The sequence below is a fragment of the Marmota monax genome, unplaced genomic scaffold (assembly GCF_021218885.2).
Source record: "Marmota monax isolate L192 unplaced genomic scaffold, Marmota_monax_Labrador192_F-V1.1 WCK01_AAM20220418_F8-fsc00029, whole genome shotgun sequence".
Classification (NCBI taxonomy): domain Eukaryota; kingdom Metazoa; phylum Chordata; class Mammalia; order Rodentia; family Sciuridae; genus Marmota; species Marmota monax.
Genome location: NW_026693024.1, coordinates 11570510 through 11590886, shown reverse-complemented (window position 1 = coordinate 11590886; position 20377 = coordinate 11570510). Strand labels below are relative to the sequence as shown.

The 20377-nt window shown below is 40.5% G+C and overlaps 1 protein-coding gene across 1 annotated transcript in view; it reads right to left on the bottom strand.

Moving 5' to 3' along the window:
* Nucleotides 1–20377, bottom strand: part of Sycp2l (synaptonemal complex protein 2 like) — a 92167-nt gene continuing 71790 nt past the window's right edge. The window contains exons 25-31 of the mRNA XM_058582333.1: nt 16611–16688; nt 14758–14861; nt 13468–13556; nt 11222–11321; nt 11062–11120; nt 8649–8711; nt 1–124 (exon numbers count right to left, since the gene is read on the bottom strand). Of these exons, the coding sequence (XP_058438316.1) occupies nt 8687–8711; nt 11062–11120; nt 11222–11321; nt 13468–13556; nt 14758–14861; nt 16611–16688 (455 nt within the window). The 3' untranslated portion in view covers nt 1–124; nt 8649–8686. The remainder of the gene's footprint in view (nt 125–8648; nt 8712–11061; nt 11121–11221; nt 11322–13467; nt 13557–14757; nt 14862–16610; nt 16689–20377) is intronic.

The following is a 20377-nucleotide window of genomic DNA, read 5'->3' as shown; positions in this document are numbered from 1 at the left end:
TTTTATTCTAAGTCAAGAGTTCCCAGGTGGAGCAAACAGAATGAGCACAGAGCTTTACAGTATGGCTTCTGTGGTTTCAGCCAATGGCAAAGACATTTTTATCATCTTCTTCAGGTGGTTCAGACTGGTGGAAAAGGAAAAGGAGCACAATAATTAGTTGAAGCTCAGCTATCACCTCTTGGTCCCTTAACATTTCATAAGCCAATATGAATGCCACTCCTTTTTCCCAATTATGTCACTAACTCACACACAGAAGTTCCATGGCTATGTGGTTGCTGAGAGCTAAAGTTCCAGCTAGGTGGAAACTGCCCGAGGTCAAAATTACACTAGAAAATCTCTAAAACATCTGCCATCATCTGGAAGGTGTGCATGCCATGTCCCAACGGTCCAACAGTGAGTGTTTTTTTTTTTTTTTTGTAGTTGATGTTGTTATTGTTTTGTTTTTCTTTCTGATGTTGGAGGAAAGGCATCCCTCTGTTGATAGAGCTGGCTTGGCTTTAGGGCACCGCTGTATGAAAATTACATGTTAATAGCCAGACTTTGACATTCAGCCCAATTAGATGCTCATAAGAGGTGGGTATGAGCTGCTGTCCATGGAGCAGGGAGTAGCATGAAGCAAGAGATTCTCCCATTCCACCCAAACCCCAAGGCTCATGCCCACTGAGAAGAACAGCAGACAGGATCACTGTGTGATCTAATTTTGCTGTGTACATCGCATGCAATTTAACTCGGGCATGGCAGACATTGCCAGTTACCTACCCAATGTCTATTCTCCCCTGTTTCCTTAGTAACAGCACCCACCCTATTTTTAGAAAGAGGGGATGGTAATAGTAACATGCTCACATTTTCACCTCCTCAGAGAGGAACTGCATGCACCCACCCTGGCAATCAGGGTAGGCCCTGGGACCCAGCTCCAGCCAATAAGATGGAACAAAATCTATTCGATTTGACTTCCATGAAAATTGTTTTCCTAATTTAAAAAGAGGGGCTGGCACATGACTTTTACCTTTTATTCATCCCCTACTTCCTACCTGGAAAGTTGGGAAAAGGAAAAAGTTTAACTCTTTGTAAACTTGGGTATTGTTTTAGCTTATTACATAAGAGTAATTCATATTTTGCAATGAATGATAAACATTCAGAACAGCCAAAGATAGAAAGTAAATTCACCCAAAATATCACCACTGAGAATGATGGCAGGTGATTTTGAGGTGCACCTTTCTGGGATTTAGACCCATTACTGTGTGTGCAGGTACATGCTCTGACTCTCGTCCTCTGTAATGCTGTAAAATCCTTGTTCCCTCCTGCTCACGGCTGCTCATCCTCTTTTGCTGGATTCACCCCCCTACCCAACTTCACATGGAAGTGTCCAGGAACGCTACCTGGGCCACATTTTCTGACTGGGTCAACCCATCCATTCTCAGGCCTACTTTCTGTCATGAGCTTCAGCCGGTTATCCATCTTGGCTCAACTCAGATGCTGAAATCACGTGGAAAGTTTATTCTAATCAAACCTGAAGTATCTGTCCTCAAATCCAACCCTTCCCAGTCTTTGGCACCTCCTTAAATGACACCAGTGTCCCCCCAGTTGCTTGAGCCCTAAACATTGTCCCCAACCCTGCCTTTTTACCACCACCACATCCAATCCATCAATAATCCTTCCAGATCCTTCTGCACTGCCCACATCATCCAATTCCCGACCCTTAACACACATAACCCTAATGAGAGTCCTTTGATCTTTACCCTTGTGGTACCAAAAAATAATTAAAAAATAATAATCACAAAGCCCAACTTTGGTGACTTTTTTTTTTTAAGATTACCCACTTAATTTTCTGTTAATGAGATAAAACAAAACTCTTTAAAAAATCAATATCTGCACTCTAAGGTAAATGCAACTATATTCCTATAAAGACATTTTACAAATGGTCTCCTTAAGAAATCTAGTTCAGACTTGTAAACTGAAGACAATCTCAAGATTGGCGTCTGTAAAAAGCCCTACTGTGAGTACTGGGGAGTGATCCTGGAGAAATCACATTGTTATATTGTCTATCATGTGCAAGGACAAATATGTAACAACAAACCCCCCATCAGTGTGTACAACTATAATGCACCAATAAAAATTGTGTGGGGGAAGAAGCCCTATTGTTAAATGCTGCGAGAATTAACAAAATAATAATCAGAGAATCCAGCTGAGTGGGAGAGCTGCTGTCCTTACAGACATTATTACCAAGAACAGAGGGCCGGTGGCTGCTGTACACGTTCTGTCCTTGCTCTGTGGGCCTCCATAATAATGCCACCAGGAAACTCCTCCACATTGTGACTTCAGGCTTCTTTGACTACCTCCTCTCCACCCCCATCCACTCCCCCTTCCTCGCCCTCCCAAGGTCTTTGGCTCCAGCCCCAACAACTAAATCAGTTTGTAGTTAACACCCTCACAGCGTCTTCTGGAGGAAATCTCTCCTTGCCTCTTTCTGACTAAAATGTGGCTGACTTCTGAGGGCACCACCTGCCTGACACCTTGTGCCTCAATTATCTTTCTTGGATATCCCATTAGGGGTTGAGCATTCTGAATCTGAAACTCAAAAAGTTTCAGAGCATTTCAGATTTTGGATTTTTGGATCGGGAAAACTCAATTGGTAAAGCCTCATGGAAATATTCCAAAATCCAATCCCTGTGAAATCTGAAACCCTTCTGGTGCTAAGCATTTCAGATCAAGAACAATGGACCTGGGCGCTAAGTTTGTGGCTCAGCGGTAGAGCACTCGCCCAGCACGTGCGGGGGCCCTGGGTTTGATCCTCAGCACCATGTAAAAATAAATCAACAAAATAAAAGTATTTGTCCAACCTATAATCTACAGCACTTTCCAAAGTTATCTACTAGTCAGGTAACAGAGACCACCTCGACCTCAGGGTCCTGAGAATGACCAGACCAGCAAAAGCCATCTTGTGATCACCAGACTGACAGCACCCTCATATACCTCCCCACGTCCACCCCTCACTGATCTCCTTTAAAAAGTCTGAGAACTCCAAAGGAACCTCTGGCCAAATGACCCACATTCTCCCTTGAATGTGTATTTCTTGCTTTCCTACCTACATCGCTGCGCCTCTAATTCACACACCCTTAAATTAATCTCCATAATGTTTTTCAAAATTTCACTCATTCCGAGTCAAGATCTCCGGCTTGCCAGGAACTTTCTCAGAACTTCTCCAGTGAGAACTAGAGAAGGACTCCTCCACTCAGCCCACCACCTTGGGACTGTGACTGCTGATGCCAAAAGCCCAGAATCTCCTGTGTCTGTCCTGAGACCCAAGTAAGGTCCTGTCCTGGTCCTGCAGTTCCAGAAATCCAATTCTCAGTCCCCCAAACCCCAGCACTGCCTCATTTATTTACCCCAGGGGAAGTAGGGAAGGTCTCCTCTGTAACCAAAGACTTGGAACAAGCTTCTGGGGTCAAAAATTCTGGCCCCACTTGTGCTTGTCCTTGGGACATGGTAAAATACTGTCTGGGTCCCACAGCTACAGGGAAGTGGTTATCAGTGCTATAAGCCCCAATACCACCTAAATCACCACACAGGACTTAGGGAAGGTCCCCTTTGTGTCCCACTATCTAGAAACCAAAGTTACTGATATCACAGACCCCAGTATTACTTGTGATCATCCTATGGGACCTGAGAAAGTCCCTTCGCATCCTGTGGCTGCAGGTGGCAAGATCCAAGTATCTCCTCCATTCATCCTAAGTGAGCTCCTTTACATCCTATGGCTCTGGGATCATGGTTGCTGATACCACAAGCCTTGGACAGCTACTCATCCAGTAGGACTAGATACAGTCCCTTCCACATCTCACCCAACTAAAACCAGGGCCAACTGCTGCCACAGGAACCAGTTCCATCAATACTCAACCCTGTGGGACCTGAGAACAGGCACCTATGCAAGCCTGATATCCACTGCAAAGTCAGTCACTTTCATGAACCACTGTAGTCGAGGCTACTGTAGCATTTATAGGCACTGTGGATATCAATCACAGCCAAAGGAATTATACTGAGGCTACGATTTTGAACTCCCTTATAATCTAAACACTTACCCAATGGACAGCCTACATCCCATTGACAGAAAATCTACTAAATTGGAAGAGGTGTCTATTATACCAGATGCACAGACATCAACATAGGGACATAAGAAACATGAAAACTCCGAAAAACACAACCATGCTCCAGAAACAGATCTCAACTGGAAAGAAATCTGTGGACACCTGAAAAGGAAATTCAGGGTCCTGAGAATGACCAGATCCTAAGGGAACCCAGTGAGAGGTAAGAAAATATGAATAATACAAAGAATTGAAGAAGAAAAAAAAAAGGACATAAATGAGAAATTCATCAAAGAGAATTTATTTCAAAAATTCAGAAATCTTAGAGTTAAAATTTTCAATCAATGAAATAAAAATATAAGTGAAGAGCTTGCAGATTAGAATAAGCAGAAGAAAGAATTTCTAAACTCGAGGAGAAAATTTCTGAATTAACCCAGACCGAAAACAAACAAAAGAACGAAGAAAGCCTACTTTTGGTACACCATTAAGTGAACAAATATATGAATTATGAGAATTCTAGGAAGAGGGAAAGCACTGAAAACCTATTTCAATTATAATACCTTAAAACGTGCCAATCTTCAGAGATGGATGTACAGACAGGAAAAACTTACCCCACCATACACTGAAACCTCTGAAACCGTGAGCCAAAATAAATCTTTCCTCCCTTATATTGTTGTTAATCAGGCATTTTGGTCTCAGTGATGAAAAGCCGACTATCACAGTCATGTTATTCAATTTCTATGCATTGACATACTTTCCATTTTTCTTATTGATTTGTAGTTTTATTATATTGTGGTCTGAAAAATACGTTTATGATTTCAACTTTTAAACAATTTTTTCAGGGCTGGGGTTGTGGCTCAGTGGTAAAGCACTCGCCTAGCATGCGTGAGGCACTGGGTTCAATTCCCAGCACCACATACAAATAAACAAAGGCCCATTGATTTGTTGCCTAACCTATTATCTATTCTGGAGAATGAGAATGTGTATTCTGCTGCTGTTGGGTGAAATATGTTTTGGTAAATGTCGATTAAGCCCATTTGCTTTATAATATGATTAACACATTATTTCTTTGATGATTTTCTGTCTGCATGAACTGTTTACTGAGGAAAATAGAGTACTGAAGTCCCCAGCTATTATTGCTATTATTTCTCTTTAGATCTAATAGTATTTGCTTTAAATATTTGGGTAGTCCAGTACTGAATGCATACATAAGTACAACTGCTATATCTTCTTGCTGAATTGATCCTTTATCAGCATATAAAGACCCAATTTTTCTTTTCATAGTTTTTGATTTAAAGTTTGCTTTATCTGATATGAGTACAGCTGTTCCTGCTTGCTTTTGGTTTCTCCTTGTTGGTATTATGTTGTTTCAACCCTTAACTTTCAGTTATCTGAAAGTATATCTTCACCAGTGAAGTGAATTTCTTGTAGGCAGCATATAGTTGGGTCTTGTGTTGTCAGTTGAGTTAGTCTGTGTCTCTTGATAGGTGAATTTAATCCATTTACATTCAGGGTTATTATCAATTGATATGAACTTCATCCATTTTGTTAATTGTTTTCTGCTTGTTTTGTATATTTCTTTAACATTTATTTTTGTAATTTGCAGTTTTTATATCATGCTAAGATTCTCTTTCATGTATGTCATTCTAGTGAGTCTATGCTCATGTACTTTCTTTTTTTTTTTTTTTTTTTTAAATGTAAACAAATGACAATTTGGATTTTTTTCTTTTTTTAATTTATTTATTTTTAGTTCTCGGCGGACACAACATCTTTGTTGGTATGTGGTGCTGAGTATCGAACCCGGGCCGCACGCATGCCAGGCGAGCGCGCTACCGCTTGAGCCACATCCCCAGCCCTCATGTACTTTCTTGATGATGGTTATCATCATTTTGTTTTTAGTATAGAACTAGAACTCCCTTAGGCACTTCTTGTAGGGCTGGTCTGGTAATAATGAATTCTGTCAGATCCTGATTACCTGGAAAAATGCTTTATTTCTTCAATTCTGAAGGGTAGTTTTTCTGGACATAGTAGTCTTGGTTGGTATGTTTGTTTGTTTGTTTCAACTCAAGACTTCAAATACATCATCTCATTCTGTACTGGCCTGTAAAGTTTCTGCTGAGAAATCTGACAGTCTAATAGGTGTTCCTTTGTATGTGACTTGATGCTTTTTTTTTCTTGATATTTAAAAGATTCTCTTTGAATCTAGATTCAGCCAAAAAAGACCTTCACCAAGGGCATTTGCTATTAAAAATATCAAAAGTACAAGACAAAATAGAATAGTCTCCATAGCTGGGAAACTTCAACACTCCACTTCCCTCAGTAAACAGATCATATCAACAGAAATTCAACATCTGAGTTGGCTCATATTATAGAGCAAATGGACCCAATAGATATTTACCAAATATATTTCACCAAGAGCAGCAGAAGACATATTCTTCTTGTTCTCCAGAATAGATCATAGATCGGGCAACAAATCAAAGATCAAAAAATGTTTTAAAGTTGAAATCATAAATGTATTTTTCAGACCACAGTGCAATAAAACTACAAATCAAAAAGAAGGTGGAAAGTATGTCAATGCATAGAAATTGAACAACATGCCCCTAAATGACCGTGTGAGCTTTCCTTCACTGGGACCCAAATGCCTGATTAACAACAATATAAGGGAGGAAAGATTTATTTTGGCTCATGGTTTCAGTCTATGGTGGGTGGCTCCATTGCTTTAGGCCTGAGGTGACGCAGCACACACAGCAGGATTTGGTGAAGAGAGGCTGTTTCTTGTGGCTAAGAAGCAGAGAAAGTGTGAACAGGAAGGGGCTGAGGAGAAGAAATACCGGTTCAGGGCCCACCCTCAGTAAGGTACTTCCTCCAAGAAAGTCCCACCTCCCAGTAGTCCATCCTATTATCTGATGAGGTCACAGCCCTCCTAATGTAATCATTTCCTCACATCCCTACATATGAACATGGCTGTGTTGGGAATTAATCATTCAGCACGTGAGTCTTTGGAGAACATACTAGACCCCAACTAAAACAATGACCAATGAATAACTGAAGAAATTAAAGGGAAGTTAAAAAATTAACATGATAGTACAACATATGAAAATCTGTGTGATACAGCAGCTGGGCACAAGGGCACATGCCTGTAATCTCGGTACTTAGGAAACAGAGGCTGGAGGATTGCAAGTTCAAAGCTGGTCTCAGCAACTTAGTGAGGCCCTAAGCAACTTGGACCTTGTAGCAAAAAAATAAAACAAAAAAAAGAGCTGGGGTTGTAGCTCAGTGGTTAAGTGTCCCTGGGTTCAATCTCTGGTTTAAAAAAAAAAAAAAAAACAGAAAACAGAAAAACTGTGGATGGAATACAGCAAGTGCAGTATTATGAGGGGAATTCTAACAATAAATGCATACATCAAAAAAAAAAAAAAAACAGAAAAATCTCAAACAATCTAACCATTCACCTGAAGGACCTGGAAAAGCAATAACCGACTTAAAACCAGTACAAGAAAAGAAATGATAAAGATCATAAATAGGAGCTGGAGATACAGCCCAATGATAAGAATGCTTGCTTGGCATGTGTGAGGCCCTGGGTTCAGTCCCCAGCAGGGCAAAATAAGCAAGTGAATAAACAACAACAAGACAAAAAAAGTAAGAAGAGCAATGAAAGTCGATTTCTTGAAAGGTTAAACACTGACAAACATTCAGCTAGACTAACCGAGAGAGAAGACTCAAAATCAGAAATGAAAAAGATATTACAACTGATATCATGGAAATATAAAGGATCCTAAGAAACCACTATGAACAATTATATGTTAAAACCCTGGAAAACCTAGAAGAGATGGATAAATGTCTGAACGCATACAACTTATCCAAATTCAATCAAGAAAACAGAAAATATAAACAGACCAATAATGAGTAACAAGATTGAAGCAGTAATTCAACAAAAATCTCACATCTTAAAAAAAAAAAAAAGAACAGGACATGATTTCATGTTAGTCATCTCTTCATCACTGTGACCAAAATACCTGACAAGAACAAGTTAGAGGAGGAAAGATTTAAGTGCTTAACTTATCTTTCAGGAACAGCCTCCCAATTCCACTCAAGAAGAATTTGGAAGCAGCTCTTTAAGAACGGACATGTGCAAAAGCTAGCTTGATCGACCAATGACCTTTTGATGTCACAAGGTCAAAATCCGCCATGCAGAACCCATCCCCCAAACAAACATGCAACTTATAAAGATGCAGGATGATCATTTACAACTCCCCATAAAGAACCTGAAACTCCCTCCCCACCATCCAACCAACACGTGACTTCTCCCCTCTCCCTTCAGGCATAGCCTCTCACTGCCAACTGAATGAGGAGCCGATTTGAGCATTACTATCTCCTGGGCTTCCTTGCTGGTTGATTAGGCAAAAAAAACTTCTTTGTTTTGAGAAAACTCCATGCTACAGGTTGGGCTTCTGTGTAACCTGAGCAGTAAGCCTTTGCTCAATGTCAAAAACATCAGAGTGTCTTTTAGTGCCTGTTTCCTCCCACTCCAATTCACATCTACTGAACAATGTAAATCTTTGTACCTACCTGCAGGATGCAATAATAAAACCGGCCTTTGGTTTTCCTTATGAAGGCTCTGTGGGATTTAGCCTGGAAGAAATCGATCCATCTCTTATTATCGTCATATTAAGCAATTTAAAAACAAGAACATAATCTATGCATACATATATATCACAAATCATTCAATTACTTGCTAATGAACAAGCAGAATCCATGGCAACCCAGGTTATCAACACAAGAAGTTAAGTTTTCACTCGATTCTATTTTATGCATTATCTTTGTCTACACTACTAGGCTATAAACTGTAAGAAGAACTTCATAACCCCCATTCAAAGCACCAATCCCTAACTCCTTGTACCTCTTGTGTCAGGGGCTGAAACAATCTAGTCCCAGAGATGTCCACTCTATTTCCTTAGAAAAATATGTAGAGTCATTACTGAGATGAAAAACATGACAGACAGTCACCACAGACAGGCATCCAGATCAAGATGAACCTTTAAAAGATTCTCAGGGCTGTTGTACATCACGCACTTAGCCCAGGAAGCACTAGGTTCCTACTAAAAATAAAAATCAAGTCACACTATCCCATATTTTGAAGAGATGGGCCTGGTATCAAAAGGAGACGAATGCAAATAGTAACTAATACCCAACAATGTTAATTGAAAAGATATCTGCCTAAAATGTGGTGGTTACTCAAAATAAATGAATTCTCCAGAACACTAGGTGATAGAATCTCTAATGCTTAAGCTAGAGTTGCTCTATGTCAGCAGTTCTCACGGTATGGTCTGAGGAACACTTAGGGAACCCAAGCTTCAGTAAGGGCAAAATTATTTTGATAATAATGAAATAACATTTTACTCTCTTAAAAATGTACAGTGGAATTTCCTAAAAGCTATATGACTCAACAGATTAAACTCAAAAGCAGATAAGGGAATCCAGGTGCCTTGGATTAAGTGAGACATGAAAAAAGACATTGAAGTCAGACATTAAAACAGACATTAAGATTTGCAAATGAAACAATGCTCTTCTCGTGTTTCTTATTTTAAAAATGTAGTCATTTTTCATAAAAACTACATTAACATAGGAAGGTTTATTACTGTTATTTAAAAGTAAATACATGTTCAAAGAGTCTCAATTTTTAATATTGGAAATATTCACAGCTCTTTCTCTCCTAAGCAAAAGCTCTTTGGGAATCTGCAAGAAATATTAAATTTGTAAAGAGATCTGACTCAAAGAAGTTTGAGAATAATTCACAGCCAACCATGGGCACCCAGTGAAGAGGTCTTTAAAAGGCTATCACCTCTGATCATGCAGAATGCTACAGAATGAAGATGACTACGTGAAAGGATTTTGAAAATGGCCCTTACAATCATCATTACTGTGTTCACTAGAGTAAATAGCAGGATGGATAGTAAGTCTTAAAAGCACTTTTTTCTTTGCTTTTCAATATACAACGTGATCAAAATAATATTCCTTTAACAACAGATTTCCAGATCAATAAATAATAAATAGACAGATACATAAATAGCAAAGCTGGTTCTCATCTGGCAGAGAAAACTTTAGCCATTACAGCCATTACAAATTTATACAGGGATTCCTTCTGATCATCCAAGTGGGAAGAGAATACTAGATTTTTTTTCCCCAGAAAAAAAAGGAAAGGAGTAAAAGACTTTACTTTCCATCCCCCCCACCCCATAGGCTCCAGAAGATGGGAGAATATTCCAAATGGACAGAGCAGCAACCTCAGGATGTACACTGTGAAGTCCAGCCAGAGGAGTACATAGTGCAGTAAGCCCATTTGTTTGTTTGTTATTTGTTTGGTCCTGGGGATTGAACTCAGGGGCACTTGGCCACTGAGCCTCTATACTCATCCCCCCCCCCCCTTTTTTTTTTTTTTGGAGACAGGGTCTCACTGAGTTGCTTAGCATGCCACTTTAGCTGAGGCTGGCTTTGAACTTGCAATCATCCTGCGCCAGCCTCCTGAGCCACTGGGATTACAGGGGTGTGCTACTGCGCCTGGCTCCATTTGTTTTTAAAAAAGTGCATGTACACACACACACGTTTATATTTAATATATACTAATATCTGCAAAATATGTAGAATATGGTCTATTATCAAGAACATCAGTACATAACTAAAATCAGTAAATGAATATTTACTCAGAAACCTAAATAGATATCTCCAAGGTAATCAATTTTGAAAATACGGCTTAAAAATAAAGCCATTTGGATCACAATTTTTTTTTCACCATTTACCCTTCTTGACTGACATCATCAGCCACACTCCATCCCCAAGGAGGTGCCTTGGAAATCCCCAGTCTAAAAAGGCTCTGCTGTTCCGATGCTTAAATGAGCTTTGCCAACGCCCACTGACCATACTTCTTAGCAAAAGCATTACTTTATACACCAACCAAAGGACTCAAGGACATTTTTAAAAGTACCTCAGCACTTGCTCATCACAGAATGATTTCAGATCATCAAACTGTTTCCCCAAAAATTCCTAAAATTGAACAAAAGATTTATGTAAGTAGCTAACACTTTTTCCTCCACAGAAGAGATACTCCTCAGTCACCGAGAGAGTTCCGAACAAGAACAACTTACCAAAATATCCTTCTCAAGGTGTTTTAGAGCCTGAATATCCTTCTCAAGATTGCTCAACTCTTGGAGAACAAAATCGTGAAAGTGCTGTAGCTTATTGAGTCTGATAAACATAAAAGCAACACATTTCATGGGGTTTCTAGAGTGTGACGAATGATATCTCACCAGATCTTTATTAAGAACATGGAAGAGGCTCCCTTCTCCTCCTCCTTTCCATGCCTGCTCATCCCCAATCTCCAAACTCCCAACATGCAAACTCCCAGTTCATCTTTCAACAGCATCCGGGAAGCTGGTGTTTCCTTATCATTCTTAGGAGAGCACAGGACAGATGTCTCCAGGGAAGAGAAAAGACTAAGGGCTCTCCGTTCCTTCTGCCTTCCACTTGCTGTCCTTTCTCTATCTGGTCTTAAACTGGCCCTGAAAGCTGTGGTCAGGAATGGGCTCATGACACCATCTTTCCACCTCTGTTTTAGTTCTAGAATTTCTAACAGTTGCCGTTCTGACATATAGATTCCTTATCTGTTTGCTTTTGTGTGTGTGTGTGTGTGTGTGTGTGTGTGTGTGTGTCTGTGTGTCTGTGTGTCTGTCTCTCTCTCTCTCCTCTGTTAAGGTGAACATTCCACGAAGAGAAGATTTCCTAGAGCTTGCTGCTATAGTTTGGATGTGGAATGTCCCCAAAAGGCCCCCCGTGTTAAAGAACTGGTTCCCAAACTGGTGCTATTGGGAGGCGGTGGAAGGTTTAAGAAGTGCTGTCCAGCTAGGTCACTGGGAGCATGCCCTTAACCCTTGACAAGGACTGTGGGACCCCAGCTCCTTCCCCCCCCTCTCTCCCCCTCCCTCTCTCTCATGTTTCAGTCATGAAATGAGCAGATTTTCTCTGCCATATGCTTCCAGCATGACTGCTGCCTGGTCACAGGCCCAAAGCAACAGAGCCAGCTGATCAAGAATTGAAGCCTCCAAAACCGTGAGCCCAAACAAACTTTTCCTTATGATTATCTCAGGCGTTTGTCACAGTCAGAAAGCTAACGCTGGTGCTCGTAGCTCTCCTGTGCTGAGCAAGGAGCCTGGTACCCAGAGTCACTCAATGTGCACCTGTTCAATGACTATGTGGCTGACCGTGAGCCCCCGGAGCATAACAGGAGCTTCACAAATCCAAAGTCCTTCCCGGGCTTGTTTGGACAAGTAAACGACATTGCATGTATGTAAGAGTTGGAAAAAATATTACAAATGTCTATTTAAAGTATTCTACCCTAAGAAACTTTCTACTTTAGCAAACTGACTTTCCATCCCTTTCTTCCCTTCCTCATCTGCAGCCCATTCTTTCTAATAGGGCACAATTTCTATACTCACCTCCCCTGCACCACTCAAATCTTTGTTTCCAAAGCCCACTCAAGAAGCACTTCCTTTGAGAATGTTCTGAATTCACTCTGATCAATACAGAATTTCATCCCTCCATTCCCCTTCCCACCCCTCTGAAACTTGGGTGTCTTGGTGCTTCTTGCTCCATGATCACAAGGGGGAACAGGTGTGTGAGTGTGAGTGCATGGATGAGCAGCATTTTCTTATCTGATTAATATACATAACATCAAATTTGCTTTTAGCCATCTTTCACTGTGCAGTTCAGTGGCATTAAGTTCATCACACAATGTTCGACAACCACCACCATCATCCATTTGCAAAATTTTTCCATCATACCGAACAGAAACTCTGCACCTATTAAATAGTAACTGCCCCTTCTCTCAACTTTGGAGACCTCCAACGTACCTTCTATGTCTATGGATTTCCATTCATACTCTTGTAGTTACCTCCTCTAAGGGGAATAATGCAGTACCTCTTGTGCCTGGATTCTCTCTCTTAGCACGTTTTCTAGGTTTATCTGTGTCACAGCATGTGTTAGAATTTTAATTCCCTTTTAAGGTTAAATTAACATTCTACTGCATGTCTGTACAATTCATCTACCCAGTATTTTTCACACGTATATCCATGCTTACCCTGTCTTCACACATGGATTTGAAAATTCTTAAGAACAATATTTTGGGATCATATAATGGTAGACAATGAAAGGCTCAAGGAGGATATTTAGTTCATCTTATGGATGCAAAACCAGATACCTGGAGGGGTTGAAGCATGTATCAAACTCACATCTGGCTCAGGCTGCAACTCCTCAGGCCCCCGTACAGCAGTCATGAGATAAATATTGTTTGTGAATAATCACATTTCTATGAATTGCTTTGAAATTCAATACTTACTTGCAGAAGTGTATCAGGTTTAAAAGTTTTATTATGCAATTCGGTGTTTTCTTTGCCTTTTCTGAAAGAGGACTCTCACTGTACCTGAACTAAACCATAACAACAAAAACAAAATCATCAATTTGAATTAAACATAACTATATAAGTGTAGTGTGTGCTTTGCATTAAAAAGATTCTGCCTGAACATTATAATATCCATAGTAAACATACTGCCGAGGAACAGTGATGGGGCGCTATTCTGCATACCTTTCAGGAATTATCTCAAGCTTGGTACTAATAAAGAAAAATGAGAAAAATCAGAAAGCATATATTCATGTTGAATACTAAAAGCATATTTTCATTATAAATTTTCTTGCATTGATATTGAAGTTGAAGGTAGACTTGGTAGCAGACCTTTGAGATGCTGTACCTACAACCTGTCCCACAGCCTGGTCCGCAAGATTAAAAACCAACATTCATTTAACTAAGATGGAAGGCTTCCAAAGTCTTACTACTCTGTCTCAGAGTCCTCTCCTCCATATGGTCACCCTCTCCCCCTATCTCTGACTATCATCTTGGGTCCAACTCATTGCTTTCTGAGAGTTCATTTGTCTGAGAAAGCATACAGTGGAACCCAACCATTAGTCTGATGTCCACATATTTAGTCCCGTTGGAGCATATGGACATGGAACAGCTAGCTATAAATACAAACCGCAAAAATCAGCGACCACAGCTAAGACAAATACACCTCCCCAAAGACTCAGGAGCACCTTCACATATGAAGAATGACAACAGTATTGATGAATATTATATATATGTTAAACTCATAACAAGCTAATTTTTCTACCTTTGTCTTATTTTCAGCTTTGTTGAGCTAAAATTGACAAAATTATTTATATTCAAGGGGAACATGTGGTGTTATACATACATTGTAAAATGATCATCACAACCAACCTAATTAACATATGCATCGCCTTACTGTTACCTGTGTGTGCGCACCGTGAGAACACCGGAGATCTACTCTCTTCACGAATTTCAAGTACAATTATTAACTATGTCACACCATGCTGTACATGGGGTCTCTAGAACTTACCCATCTTATAATTAAAAGTTTTGTTTCTTTGACCAACATGTCCCCATATCCCTCATTCCCCTAACTCGTGGTAACCACCCTTCCTCTCTCTCTGCTTTTGAATTCAATGTTACTTAAATTCCATATTTGAGATCATGCAGTATTTGTCTGGCTTATTTTCTTTTGAACAACGTCCTCCAGGTTCATGAGATAGTTTTTCATTTTTAGCGGATGATTACCTCGTATTTTCTTTTCATTTCTCCGGTGAAGTTTTCCAAGGCTGTGACAATGGCAGAAACATTCAAGTTCTCAGGCACATATTCCAGAGATGGAGTAGAAATGCCTAACAGAAAAAAATATATTAAATAAAATTAATAAATGCCCAAAGGAGACAGGCTTGGTCCAACAGCTTCCCAGAGGATGGAAGAGCGTGTGAGAACCACAGGTAGGAACCACCGATGCCCCACTGCCTGTAACAGTGCACTCGGTGACTCTGGCCATGATTGTACAAGGTCAGCAGGAGCCTCATGCTGCCTCTGACCAAGTGACCTCTCTCTCTGGCATGAGCTTATTTCAACCAGACTCTCTTAGTGCATCACTGTTCCATATAACAGATGGATTCATTTTGACCTAACCATACATTCATGGAATATGATGGGCTCCATTTTGGTAGAGTACTTCCTCTTTCCCTTCTCTCCTTCCCTCCCCTGTCCCCCCCCCTCTACTCCGTGGGTCTTCCTTCTATTTATGTTTTCTAAATGGGTGCTTTATAGATATAAAGGTGGAATTCGCTGCAGTATGTTCATGTATGTACATAGCATAATTTGGTCAATTTCATCCTGAAATTCCTCCCTTTTCCCATCCCTACTCCCTCCCTCCTCCAAGTCCACTAATCTCCCTTCTGAGTTCCGGGATCCCCTTCCCATCTTTCCCTTTATTTTCATATAGCTTCCACACATGAGAGAACACATTTAACCCTTGACAGAGTCTAGCTTACTTCATTCAGCATTATGTTCCCCAGTTCCATCCACTTACCAGCCAATGCCATAATTCCATTCTTCTTTATGGCTGAGTAAAGCTTCATTGTGTACGTCTACTACACTGGGCTGTTTATATAACTTGGCTATTTTGAGTTGTACTTCTATAAACATTGATATGCCTATATCACTACATCATGCTGATTTTAGTTCTTTGGATAAATAACCAAGGAGTGGGACAGCTGGTTCATATGGTGGTTCCATTCCTAGTCTTTTGAGGAATCTCCACACTGCTTTCCCAAGTGGTGGTATTAGTCTTCAATCCCACCAATAATGTATACCTTTTCCCACACATTTATTACTATCTGTGTTCTGGATGATTGCCATTTTAACTGGAGTGAAATGAAATCTCAATGTAGTTTTGATTTGGATAAATTCAGCAAAGCAGATAGAAGATCAAGATATGAAAATCAATACCTTTCCTATGTTCCAATAATGAATCTGCTGAGAAAGAAATCAGGAAGATGACTCCATTCACTATAACCTCAAAACAAAAAACAACTTGGGAATAAATGTAACCAAAGAAATAGAAGATCTCTATGATGAAAACTATAGAAGAATATATATATTTTGAAGAATACTTTAGAAAATGGAAAGACCTCTCATGTTCTTGAACAGGCAGAATTAAAATGGTCAAAATGGCCATACTACCAAAAGCAATATACAGGTTCATTGTAATCCCCATTAAAATACCAAAGAAATTCTTCATAGAACTAGGGGGGAAAGTCCTAAAATTCATATAGAAGAAAAAGAAAAATCAGAATAGATTACATATTTCTAACCCCCAAAATCTAGTCAATAACTATCAGCTAAAGCAGAGGCCTAAAACTTTAGGAACCTCAGGCCCGAGATTAACCCTAGAAGAGTTAAGAGGCAGAAATAAAAATGCTAGGATGGAAGCCTGCTTGCTTCTATTGAAAATGCTAAGTTTTTAGGTGTCTGCAGCTACAGTGATCTGAAAACTATAACTTCCTTGTAATTCAGGCAGGTACACATTTCATGACCATGTATTTATTGCACTCTACTTCAACCGCTGGCTGGGTGCATGACGTTACCTGCCAAGCCGGAGGCTCCCTGAGCAGCGTCTTCTAATCTTGATTGTTTTGGCAAAGCAAAACTCCCATCTGGGACGCCTAAGGGCAAACACAGCACATTGATGACTCCACATACATCCCTTTTGTCCAAAATGTATCTTGTGCTCTTTTCTTCCGTTAATATATAACCTTGACATACAGCAAGTAAAACTCATCCCCTGCCTGTTAATTATTACTTATCATTTGGTGCACCAAATCGAATAAGCGCAGCCTAAGTAAGTATCAAAACACAGAGCCTTCTGATGCAGAGGAGGGGAACAGGCATTCCTTTGTGAGCTCGGTTACATTTAGCAAAGCTCGGGCAGATTCCCTAAACAGTGTTTCTGAATAAGGCCATGACAATAAATATCAAAAACATTTCCAGGGCTCTGAGCTCAATGGCAAAGTATCCGGATTTCTAGGCAGAGGGACCTTGGGAAGTTCTTCAGATCACAACCCAGATGGCGCCACCTGCTGGTCACACTGGAGCATTGCACCGAGGCCATCTGATTGATAAGGCCATCTTGGCTGCTCACTTCTCCAGTGATTGACAGTCTCTGCTGATGAGAGCCCTACATTGCCATATAGTGCGGTGCATCACTAAGTAGTTTCTATTACAATGTTCACTGGACTCTCCCAATCTTATCAATAGCACCCATTAACAGTGCATTGGCTTTATGCTCTATTTCTGATCTTCTTCACGGCTGGCTTAAACTCCATCATCAGGGCCTCAGGTCCTGCCCAAGGAATGAATACTTACTTCTATCCACATTGCTACACCATGACATGGCCCGTGGCCATCTCCCTGGAGGATGCCATCCATCCTATGTCTTCAACCTGTCACCTCCCAAATCTCACTCTTGCATCAAACTTGTGTCTCATAGCTCACCCAGTTCTGTTCTTCTCTACTATACCCCCCTTTCTCCATTCTGTACCCTTTAGCTATGATGTTCTGACTTTTCTCCCTTTCTGCCCATATTTCACTAATTCAGCCAATGAACATTTTGTGTTACTATGTGCAAGGAGCTGTGCAAGGTGTTCAGCAGACAGTGGAGAAGCAGAGGAGCATGTATCCTCATCCTTCACTCTGCTTCTTCTACCCTAAGCCCCTTGTGGTCCCTCCTACATCTCAGGCATATTATCATCTCAAGACCTGTGCACTTGAAGTTCCTTCTGATTATTGTATTTCTCCCAACTGCCTTAAGGCTCAACCTAACCACCTACCCTAAAATTTCAAGATATCTTCCACATTTTAAAACCCCTTTCCCTGCTCATTTTTTTATTTATTTTTTATTAGAATATACTATACAACAGGTTTAACTTCAGTACTCTCTCTCTCCCTCAACCCCACCACTAGATGCTAGGGTCCACCAAGGGCATGCTTTTTTGTCTGTTTCCTTCACTACTAGGTCCCTCACACCAAGAGAAGTACCCATCCCATAACAGATGCTCTATTAAAAAAAAAAAAAAAACTACTGAATAAGTGAATGAATGCAACAGAATACACAAACTCCTATAAAAAAGATACTTTATATGTTCCAATTGGATCTCTGTAAAATATATAAGAATTTAATTCTTCTCTACTGACAGCAAGAGGAGAAACAGAAGAAACCATAAATTTTAGAAAGAAAGTTGTCCCTTGGAATCAGAGAGGAACTGCAGCAATAGACAAAATATGAACGAGGGAGTTCATGGGATAGCCAAGTTGATATTTTATAGAATTTTCATACAGTGAACATTTCATTAGAGATCACATTTCTACTCTGCAGGACATGGCAAAGAGCCAACCAATACCCAGCCTCTCAACAATGAAACAAAATACAAAGTATAACACTCTCAACTCCATTAGATACCTTATTGAAGCCAGTATCTCCATCTTCTTGTTACATTTAGATTTAGGTGTGCTCAACTGTTGCACAAGTTTGGATGGGGACCTTCTAGGGAATTACGTTGTTTTCAGGGCTAAAGGTCTTTAAAAATCAAGGACAGGACGCAGTTGCAGCTCCCACTGTTTCTACTCCCAAAGCAGAGAGCTCCTGGCTATGGCTCCTCTGTGGTGTCTAGACCCCAATTGGGGTCAGAAAATACTCTTAGAAGGCCCCCAATTTGATAATGAACAACTCCTACATTTCTTTCTTGGCTGCCTTCTCTGCCCTTCCAGGAAGTTTTCCTTGGTGGTCAATTTGTAGCAATAGCTTAAATCATGACTTTGAACTTAGATTTATCACATCCACACATCACCTAGGGTAAAGCAGGGACACTAGTTATATCCAGTGATAAGAGGAGCCTATAGGCATGGACTGATTGCCCTGGTCAGCCCCTAAGGGAGTTCCTGGGAATTTGTGAACCCACTGAGACACATCTGGATGGACCCCTAAGGGACATGGAAGTCAGTGTCAGTGGGCACATAGAACCCTTCTTCTGAAGCACAATGAGGGGGGATGTTCCTATGTGTACTGCAGGTCTGGCAGGTCCACAGATGACAGCATCCTCCAGAGAAAGCAGTGCTGTGTCATGAGAGGCTGCCAGTCCTGAGGGAAGTCACCGGCTCGGCTTTGTTTCCATGGTAACTATATACCTCTTTTAGACTGCGCTGTTCACCATTCTCATAAAAGGGTTAAAACTACCTGCACACAACACCTGAGAGTAAACACACTGTGGGTGAATGTGAGTGGCCTCGGGTGGCTCCCTCTGTGTCTTGTCAGGGGCTGGAAGAAGGGGAGAGGCGCGTGCTCCTGCAAGAACTCAGCTTTGTGCATTTCCATGAAAGATTCTGGCCACTCAAGGAATTTCTGAAGTTAGAGTAGGTGGCCTGCTGGGCACAAGTTTTAGTGAACAGTTTGGTGGCCTTGTTGCATTTTGAAAACTCCTGCTAACAAAAAGCCGTTAGGTTCAGGCATTTAAAAATATCTTGCTCTGAAGTGACACCTTGTGGCACAGAATGACAAAGGCCAATAGCTTTCACTCAGCAATAGAGGACTTCACCAAAAACTGTCACTGTAATAGTCACAGCACTTTCTCAATGCCAATTCTTTTATTTATTCTACAGATACTTATTAATTACCAAGACTATTAAAAACTTTTGGATGGACTCGTACATTTAAAATCTGTAAATCAATTAATGGTATTTGGGACTGAGTATAAATATTCAAAATCTGTAAATCAATTAACGGTATTTGTTATTGAGTATAACTATTTATTCAAAATCTGTGAATCAATGGTATTTGTGACTGTGTATAAATATTTCAAAAATGGAAAAATGCACAGGTTCATGATTAAGTGTGAGCATTTTCTAGCTTTCTTGCTTCTTTTCCTTGGCAAATACTGAATTCCTCTATGCCAGGCACTGGACCAGACAATCACACCTCGGAATGGCATGAAAAAGCTCCCACCTGGCTCCTGCTTGATTTCAGAGGCCTCTTAAGAAGGTAAAAGAGGGGATATTCATATCTATAAATAAAATTATCCTTTTGAACTGACAATTCTGGGGGCTTTGCATGCATATCAAAAGTTCCAGGGTAAGGTAAACTGGACACGCTGGCACACGCCTATAATCCCAGTGGCTTAGGAGGCTGGGGCAGGAGGATCAAAAGTTCAAAGCCAGCCTCAGCAAAAGTGAGGCACTAAGCTACTCAGTGAGACCGTGTCTCTAAATACAAAATAGGGCTCAGGATGTGGCTGTGTACTGCAGGTCTGAGTGCCCCCGAGTTCAATCCTCCATACCCCCCAAAAAAGATTCCAGAGTAAAC